Source organism: Amblyomma maculatum, chromosome 3 (genome assembly GCF_055883805.1).
Source record: "Amblyomma maculatum isolate TAMU_Amacu chromosome 3, ASM5588380v1, whole genome shotgun sequence".
NCBI classification, from domain to species: Eukaryota; Metazoa; Arthropoda; class Arachnida; order Ixodida; family Ixodidae; genus Amblyomma; species Amblyomma maculatum.
The window spans coordinates 215,104,717-215,114,594 of record NC_139346.1 but is presented as its reverse complement, the minus strand read 5'-3'; the positions used below and the strand labels follow the sequence as shown (position 1 = coordinate 215,114,594).

At 44.6% G+C, this 9,878-nt stretch overlaps 1 protein-coding gene across 1 annotated transcript; it reads right to left on the bottom strand.

The window, feature by feature from the left end:
- Positions 1–309: 309 nt before the first annotated feature.
- LOC146197687 (solute carrier family 35 member G1-like) lies at positions 310–2,676 on the bottom strand. The gene is made up of 2 exons (XM_084597228.1): positions 1,291–2,676; positions 310–459 (listed from the first exon to the last, which is right to left on the bottom strand). Exons 1-2 carry the CDS (start codon positions 2,674–2,676, stop codon positions 310–312), a joined length of 1,536 nt encoding a protein of 511 aa, XP_084453354.1.
- Positions 2,677–9,878: the final 7,202 nt, after the last annotated feature.

The following is a 9,878-nucleotide window of genomic DNA, read 5'->3' as shown; positions in this document are numbered from 1 at the left end:
CACACTGCTAAGGACAAGGATGGAGCGGATCAAAGCGGCACACAATTGGCTATACTTTAAACTCGGATGCCACGTTTATATCTGTATAAATGAAATTTTTTATCTCTGATAATACCTATGGCACACAACATTACATATAGGGGCTATCAGCACTGTTTCATAGCCATATTTAGCTGTTTGCCCTGGTCCACGTTTAATAGTTGTTTTGATGGCGTCGCAAGAGTTCCATGAAATTATTGAAATTGGATGTCGGAAACACAGTGGGACAATGAATAAAGCCACATGGTCCATGAAACAGAAAAGTTTATCTTAGAGCAAAAACCGTAGTCTGCGCTTAAGATTAGACTCTGGTGCTGCGGTCTCTGCAATCTTGCGCATGCCGATAATCAGTACCCCGCAGAGGACGAATGTGCCCCCGAACAGGCTGAACATGTCGGGTTGCACGTTCAGGAATATGGCCTGCATGAATATATTAAAAGAGCACTGAGTGAAGCATGAAGCAACTATGAAATTATAAGTAAGAACTTGTAATCATACACCTTGGAAAAATGAAAAGCTAGGACAAAGTTGGAGATGCAGTTATCAAACTAAACGAATCATGAAAAAAAAATACAAGTAGCCAAAACGTTTCTTTCTTTTTATTTTTTTTCTCACAGCTTGCTAATATTGAAAAACGCTAATAGTATTTGCTACAATACACAACTGAAGTTTGTAGTGTTTGAAAGACTGAGTGGAGAAAATAGAAATTCCAAGTTGCTTTTTTTTTCTATTTTTGGCACGTGTAAAAGCAATATGTTACTACTAGCTGTTAGCAGTAATCGCATTTTATTTGGAAAAAGGATACAATTGCTGCTGAGTCATGGCATTGGAGGTAAACGGAACAGCACAGGCACTTAAGTTAGGCTAATTGCTGCATAAAGAAAGTCATCGCGCATTTATTGAATTGTATATTTCGACGAAATATTGCACCATCACGTGTAATTATATACATTTTGAGAAATACGAATGTTTATATTTGCAATCTAAGCTACATGGTACAGCGCTAATGCTGCATGGACATGTTATAGTATGTCTCTTTTAACGCAGCTATATCTCTATGCCGTGCACAAACGTAAATTCTCGGAGAAGTTATGAAACCTTACAGGACACAGTAAATCAAGTCATCGAGGCTGGAAAAAATTTCCTTCTGGCGGATGCACTTTTTACGCGCGAAGGTTACCTTGAAACCGTAAGTTGGTTTAATGATTTAAGCGCGCATTTTCAGAAGCTGACATTTTCAGAGTTGATTACCTGCATAATGAATCCGAATATGACATCTGACGATGTCTTGACGATGGTCACGACCGAGGCACTTTCCACTTGAAGCGCTTTACTGAGAAACATCTGCAGGGCGAATGTGAGGTGGGAGATGAGGAGGAGGTAGCCGATCTGCGAGCCGTCGTAAAATATCTTCAAGCGGCCCATGGCGATGGAGACGATGGAAACCAGCAGCATCGATAAGCATCCGTAGTGGAACACCACTACGCTTCGTGACACTCCTCTCGTTGCTCGGATGCAGACGGTGGTGACGCCATTGAGAATGGTGTGGCTGAGACCATAGGCGATGCCGATGTACTGCTCTTGCGTAAAAGAGATCCCCCCGGTGGCAAGAAACGGTGGCTTCACCACGATTGCTACGCCCAGGATGGATAGGCCCATGGCTGCTCCCTGCGTCCAATGGCAGGGCTCGGCGAGGAATAGACTCGCTGTGATGGCGACCATGAGGGGGGTGAGGCTGGCGATGATCGAGGAGTCTGCGATGGTCAGGTATGAAAGACTGGACAGTCTTAATGCGCCCGACACTAACGATAGGACGGTTCTCACAAATAGCAGTGGCTGAGCGCGTTTTGGACCGAAGGGCTGCACCTCTTCGGTAGCGGCGGGCAGGATACCAATAAAGACACCGAATGACATAAACGTGAGGAATTCTAGAGAGCTCACGGTCTCCAGACGCTTGATGATGACGTTAACCAGGGACAGGGCTGCACTGGTGCCGCCTGCGAGGAGGATACCGAGGATGAGGGAATGGTAGCCAGCACCCCTCTGGACTGTGCTGCTCTCGCTGCTGCTTGTGTCGAGAGCCTTCACGGAGACATTGCTGTGTGAGTGGACTTTCTTGAGAACACTTGCGGCAGGCGCGAGTGAATGGTACAGCGACGCCAAAGCCGGAAGGAGACGGAGCGAGTCGCGTTCCTTGGTGTCGCTACTTGGAGTTCCCTGCTCGTCCGGTGCCTTCTTGGAACCATGGAAGTCTTCCAAGGAACTGGCAGAAGCTGGGCTGGGGGCGGCAAATGGCGGTCTCAAATACTTGGTACCAGTGGATGTGGATGCTGTCGACCGGTCAGCCCGATGTCCTACCACCAGTGTCGGCAAGCTCGAGTTTACATGAGTCGCCATACCTTGCTGACCGACACTGGCGCCAGCCGTGACCTTGGGTTCTCCCACAGCTTCATCGTCCAGCAGCTGAGGAGTCGGTGCGTCGTCCTCTAATGAAAGTCCATAGTGGGCTTCGACTTCCTCTGGTACGGTCTCCATTGAATGAAAAGCTGTTGCCTTCGGGTATTCTGGAAACAGTATTACAAAATCCTTTAACGATGTAGTGCTAGCCACTGTGAAGCGCCGGACGTATCGACGCATGAGAAACGTCGTCGCCTTCTATTATCATCTGTGAAGGTCCTGTGATATCTAACAGGATAAAATTAGGACCTTGGCCAGACTAATAAAAGAAGGCTGAGTCGGAGTATCATTCCCATTTTTGACAGGCTTTAGAGCTTAACGCTAACTGGTTAAATAGAATGAGGTTCTTTGTCTTCATTGGGAGCAAATGAAAATTATCCGCGGGAGATCAAATTTTGGTTGCTTCATAGGAATAAGCATTCATTGCATGGAAGAAGAAGACACGTAAAGACGTTCAGTGCACATACAATTCGCTTTTCATCGCCATGCCCACGGCCGCTCGCATTCCGGGTCACTGCAACAAATGTTTCCAAAGTGTCTGTGCCAGAGTTGGCAACTGTAATCTAAACAAAAATTGACAGTGCATTAGCTCTGGTATGGCAGGGGCCCTATTTGTGAGACACATGGCCGCCGTGTGGTGCCATGTTTCTCTGATTGGTTGTCAGAAAAGTCACGTGTTTCAAATTTGTGGCGCGAAATTGCGGTCTGTCGAAACGGCTTTTTGCGACAACGTAAAAATGACGTCAACGTGAAAACTTATTTTTAGCAGCGCTATTCATGCTGTCTGGATGTATTTATAAGTAATTGTGGAGGGAAAACAGAGGTATATATGTAGAGAGAGAAGCACTTATGCCTGTATCACGAATGGGCTGAAATGAACTGGCCACTGTCAAGAGCCGACTCCTGAAATCTGATTTGCTGACGTTGTGTGGCGGGAAATACGTCATGTAAAAAACCTTTATTGATGACGTTAAAATGACGTTTCATTACGTAAAGGATGTTCTGCCATTGCTGTAAATGATCAAAGTTGGGCGCCGCATTTCGAACCCCTTGAGGCGGCCGCGTAAAAAACATGGCAAATTCGACGTGCAGTGTAGGCGGCTGTTAGGTCACCGCAGTTAGGTAGACAGTTTGGTGGGTGGGGAAGTGGGCTGACAAATCTTGTTGTTATTGCAGAAAGCCCTGAAACGACGTCATAAGGGAACTTTTCCGCTGCGTCATCTTTCAAAGGATTAATAATGATGACGCCCGCACGAGGGTCGTAGCTACCCTCCCGTTGCAAATGCTTTGCTCTCATAGAGAAACCATCGATCCATGCCATCGTTTCCAAGCGCAGCAATGCGACCAGCTAACTTAAGCGGTTGATCTGCTTGAGAAGAGGCATTTCAGAGAGCAACAGAAAGGAAAGTTGGGCGAGTTGCAGGTTGTTCATGATGGTTTCTTGGGCGCTCTTTAACACATAGATAAAGAAAAGAAGATAAATAAAGGCGCCAGTCCTGTGTTTTCTTATCTTTGTCTCTGTGTTATACAGCGGTCATCAAACCATCATGAATTTCAGAGAGCACCGTGATGCTTTCTGATTATCTGTCTGGTCGGTTCGTGAGTACAACCTGAGGGATCATATGGTGCGATAGCTGTGCAGGAGCTTCGCGCAAGAGGCAGCGAGGATCACCAAAGACTGTCCTAAACGTCGGCCCTAAATACTTCCTTTTTTTGCCTTGAACTATGCACTCACAGCAATGTTAATGAATTGAACAGCCTTTTCGCGTATTGTAGCTCACGCTACAAAACCAGCCCTTCGACCACAGACCCTGGCTGTATTACAGCTGGCATGTTAAAATCTTCTCGAGAGCACTGCAGAATCTGCACTGGAGGCAAAATTCTAATTGGATACGAAGTGAGCGAATCAGACTTTTTCCTCCAGTGCAGATTCTGCACTGCTTTTGGAAAGTTATTAACATACAAGCTTTTTTGCATACAGATATGAAGGTCGTTGCCCTTTTGATTTAGTTATGCACGTAGCCTCCATTGTATATGGTGCTCCCAAATGGCCGGGCATCACTGTGATATGGATGCATGGCCTGCACACATGTACTTTCGTGAAATTATTCACTAGTTTATTGAGAGATTGAAATCTCAAAGATGTGCACCGAATTGGTTACCAAGGTTAGAGCCCTTGGTTGCGCTTAGAGAGCTTTAGTGTGACAGAGCCATGCTCGTAGGAAGTTGGCTGCTTTTACTTTTTGTGCAATTGATTTTGATATCTGTCAAAGTCTGGCAATAAATTAAAAAAACAACAACAGAATCTGCAGTGGAAAAATGCGTAAGCCTGAGCGTTGCTGCTGCACATGACATATCGCATGCCCCTTGTAGGGATTTCAGGCTTCGAAAATTTTGATAGCAGCTCCGTCGTTGACATTTTTGACAAGCTGAGCATGTTATTTTATTTTTTAAGGCGTAAGCCTTTCTAGGCTTATGATAAAAAGCTCGCGTCGGCGAGATTTGTCTGCGAGATGTGTCAGCGAGATTCCGTGAGTGACAGATACTGCGCCTTTGCTTTCTTGTAAACCAATTAAAAACCAGTAACTTTGATGCGTTCAATGGAACGCTGGTTGCGTTCTACAAGGGGTGTGCGATTAATGTGTGAAGAAGGAAGGCTCAGGCTTTCGCATTTTTCCACTGCAGATTCTGCAGTGTTCTCGGAGCTTTTTTCTTCAATTAAGCGCACATAACACACTTTCTGATTCCTTTCACTCGCTTATTCAGCTCATTCATATTGAAATACACCCACTTAAGGTTTTGTGACGTCGCACACTGATGTCATACCATGACGTCACATCCAGACGTCAACATAACTACGTCACTTTTTTATGTGCTCATAAGTCACGTGACCGGAAGTAATGTACCACGTGACCGGAACATAGGTATCACATGATCACTTTGGACATCACCATCACTCTAATTGGCTATTTCTACAGTCGATTGAGTAAATTGGCTCTAATTAGCAATCTAATGACCTCACCTGCCCCAAAGCGTTTTTTTTTCCTGGCGACATTTTGTCATCATCTATCAACTACATGAGATATGCGGATGATACCACTTTAAAGGCAGAAAGTGAAGTGGAACTCAAGAGACTTCTGATGCGCGTACAAGAAGAGAGTGAGAAATTTGGGCTTAAACTGAACATCAAAAAGACAAAGATCATGGCGTCTTGCCCTATCAAGTCCTGGAGCATCAATGGACAAGAAGTGGAAGCTGTGACAGATTTTCTCTTCTTGGGCTCCAAGATTACCTCGGAAGGAGACTGCAGCCATGAAATTAGGAGACGCCTGCTTCTGGGAAAGAGAGCAATGGTTAGCCTTGACCGCCTAGTAAAGAGCAGAGACATTAGTCTGCCAACCAAGATCCGTATAACTCGTGCTATGGTCTTTCCAGTTGTGATGTATGGATGCGAGAGTTGGACTGTGAAAAAGGCTGACCGCCGAAGAATTGACGCGTTTGAATTGTGGTGCTGGCGAAGACTCTTGAGAGTTCCTTGGACTGCCAGAAGATCAAATCAGTCGATATTGTCGACCATAAACCCTGACTGCTCATTGGAGGGTCAAATTCTAAAGTTAAAACTCAGCTACTTCGGTCATCTGATGAGAAGAGAGGAGTCGCTGGAGAAAGATTTGATGTTGGGAAAGGTTGACGGTCGCCGGAGAAGGGGTAGGCAGCGAACGCGATGGTTAGATGGCATCCTCGAGGCACTGCAGATGAAGTTATGTGATGTTAGGAAGATCGTGAGAGACCGGAAAGCGTGGCGTGAAATGGTCCATAGGGTCACGAAGAGTCGGACACGACTGAACGACTGAACTGAACTGAACTGATCAACTACAACCATTCGCTTTTTCTTATCACCCCTCACTTCGACGTAATCCTGGCGACAATGTTCTGGTGACAAACTCATCAAACAGGCACTTAATGCTTATGCATTAAAATCCTCTTCCACCTTTCTTTACAGGAATTGAATATAATTAACTCTTCACTAAAGTAATCCTGGACACCTCTCTCCTGGATGCTTGCCAAAGTTGTTCTATCAGAAAGAATCAAAGCTTTGGCTACGTCATAGACAAGCAGGCCGATCTGTTTAACTTCTATTCTGGTGTAAAAACAACAGAGCACATAATTTATGCGCACCTATCTCGGTTTGCTTCACAAAACAAATTCTTTCTCCAAGACAGATTGGCTTGCGTCCTGAGGTTCTGTAGGATCTGAGTACATTGACCCAGAGAGCGGAATTCGTTTGGCTAGTCGGTCTCTTGAAGTTTTCGCTCTAGTTCGGTAATTTTAAAACTGTATGGGTTGTTTATCACAGTCTTCTGATCTATCATTTGATAAACTGTCAAGTTGGAAACTGCATCTTCACTTGGATTCAGGAATTTCTTCCAGGTAGTGGTTTTATTACTATCAAGGTGGTCTTTTACATCGCAGATATACACAATCTAAAGGTGTCCTCAAGGTTCGGTCCTATCTCATTTATTATTCCATATATTCCTTTCTTCAATGCCTACGCGAAACGATGTTCACCTCTACCTGTACGCAGACGACATTGTCGTCTTCTCGTCAACAGATATCCATACTTTATATCATATATTGCAGAATTAACTAACCTTTCTTGAATCCTGGCTAGATGCACTTTCCTTAACATTAAATGTCAGTAAATGTATCATTCTAGTTTTCTGGTCAACTATTTTGTGTATATTTTTCTCTCACATTATCAAGGGCATTAAGTTCGGATTACAAGTATCTGGGCGTTTCCGATGATCCTTCAATGAGTTGGCGACCTCATATTGAGCATATATAAAGCGGATGTGTGACGTGACGCCCAGTTCTCTTGCGTGTGTTTCCTTCATTACTGTGTTTCTGAGTATTTTCATCACTTTGTTCGTCGCGCAGTTGCCCCTCTTAGATGCATGCTTCTCATTCTGCATTATCACTGGTGTCGTGTTATTTTCTTCATTTTTATGTATTTTATCACTGGCGTTCCCAGCAAGATAACTTGTCATCTCCCCCCCCCCCCCCCCCCCCCCTGCAATAATGCCTTCGGGCGCTGCAGGAACCTGTAATAAATAAATAAATAAAAAAAGGGGAGCGCGCATTGGATCTGCTGTGTCGTATGAGTCACAGGATGTGGGAACGAGATATCTGCTCTTATATGATATACAAACTTTATGTGAGCCTTATTTTAGAATTCCGTTTACTATCTGCGCTGCCCACAAGGTTCGATTTTTTCGCTTGATCGAACGGCAAGCATCTCGGCATTGGCTTGACCTACCTAGTTTTGTAACTGTAAATGTTCTGTACTAGGAGGCTCGGGTGCTTCCTTTGGATTCCCGGTTTCAGCAACTTGCGGTGCAGGCCACTCTAATATTTTGTGAATATTTTCTTTTATGCTTACAAACAGTTTTCATTACTTCAGCTAATTTATTGTTTTCGTATTTATAAGCCTCCCTATGAAAGGTCACAGGTCGTATATGCTCAGTCCCTTTTATCTCCGTTGTTAATATATGTGTGTCGTCTTTCATAGGCAAGTACTTGCATATCTTAATTTAATTTGGTTTACAATGAGATGCCATGCCAATTTTTTTACCTGCGTCTACCTTAGTTTCTATTTTGGATGCTGAAATGGAGCATTTTTTATCATGTACTGTAACTGCCGCTGATGCTGCACAGCGTGGGAAAAAAGCAGGAGTTGGAAGTTTTGTTACTCAACTTGACTGGGATTTCTCACTCCGCCTGCTGATTACACTCCCCGTTTTACTTCGGAACATTTAGCTAATGTATTAGCCACCCGGAGAGTTTGTTTACAGCACTGCAGCGTGACTGTGGTTACGGACGCTTTTCAGGTTGTACTGCCTTGACTACTTCCATTGCATCTACTTTTCGCCGACAGTTGAATGATCTCGTGGCATCTCAAATGCATGAAATCAGGATTGTGTGGGTTCCGGGCTGTTGCGGCATTTCAATGAATGAGTTTGTGGACGTCCTTGATTGGGCGTATCCTTCCATTGCTCCCCTACTTTCCCTTATGGATGGGCGCACGATTTAAAAACGTTGTTTTGGATGAAGTGCTCCAAATTGCCCTTCCTATCTTTTGACGACTTCTGGCATTTCATTGTAAATGGAATCCGGGTGAGTGCTTTCACGTCAGTCCGAGCTGTCTCTGAAAATTTTCAGGCGTAGGATTCCTTCCGTTAAGTTCAGTCTTCACAGATTTGGCTGTTCTACCTCAGCCATGTGTTCATACCGCAATGAACCCGATGCGCTGTATCAATTTTCCCGCCCTGTCACCGTTCTGCACAAACCGAACACCATCCATTGCTGGGCATGCTGTGTGTTTACTCAGGGGGAGACGTGAGTACGAGAGAAATCGTACATGTTCAGCAAACATTTGCATGCGTCGGCTCTCGAACTTAATGAAAGTAGAGCTAGCTCACCCTACAGAATAAAAAAAAAAGCTGGAGGATAAAACATTACAAAGCAAAGTTTCTATTTGTGCTTGTGTGCGACAAGAGAGCGCAATCCAGTTCGCATTCGATACTGCATCTATGCCAAGTCAAACAGCAATGGGGAAGCGAAGCTATGACTATGATGCGTTGCAAACCATATTTTGATTTATTTTATAGCTCTGACAGGTTAGTGTTGATCTTTGTCCGTGTTTTTAGCTAGCTGTAAAAATGACAGGTCATATCTGTTGTTCAGCGGAAGCTACACACGCTGCTGTTGGTCCCAGCGTGTGTGCAGATCATTAATTCATCAATTAAAATTTCCTCCTTCATCTTATCTGCAGACAAAAGTTTGTCTGCTCAAACGCTAAGGCGAAGTTGAGTAGCTCTTTCTACTGGTTTGTTGTGAGGTGTGGATTCTCAGCGGGTATGCAGTTCATTAAACCTGCCTCTTACGATGTGCACCTGATGTTGCTGCAGGAGCAAGTAGGGCCAAGTGCGTCGCGAAGTGTTTTTTCTCCAACCTCGAGGCAGCCTGGCCGCAAGCGCATGGTGCTAGTAGTGTGCCTGTGTATATGCACCCGCACTTCGGGAGTATATACAGAAACACTGAGTGCCTTGATATGACAGCAGTGCAGTGCAGCCCCGCAACCACTCCGCTCCCCTGAGAAATTATTAATTTATCTCTCCAGCCGATAGTAAGTCAGTGAAACGATTTAAAAGAACAGGTAGGAAATATAACAAACACATATGCAGATATTGCGAAGACAACTCGAAGAAATGCTGGTATGGAGGAGAAAATTGTACGAGGCGAATAACTAAACATTCGAACAGCAACTACGAGCTGTTGATGGGTTATCCCCTGACACCAATGTTGAACAATGAAAAGTTGTT

What these genes read in the sequence shown, in the direction of transcription:
- LOC146197687 (XM_084597228.1), bottom strand. Translation starts at nt 2,676, where the DNA reads ATGCGTCGATACGTCCGGCGCTTCACAGTGGCTAGCACTACATCGTTA. An exon ending in TATTCGGATTCATTATGCAG is followed by an intron (nt 460 to 1,290) that starts GTAATCAACTCT and finishes ATATTCATGCAG; the next exon opens with GCCATATTCCTGAACGTGCA.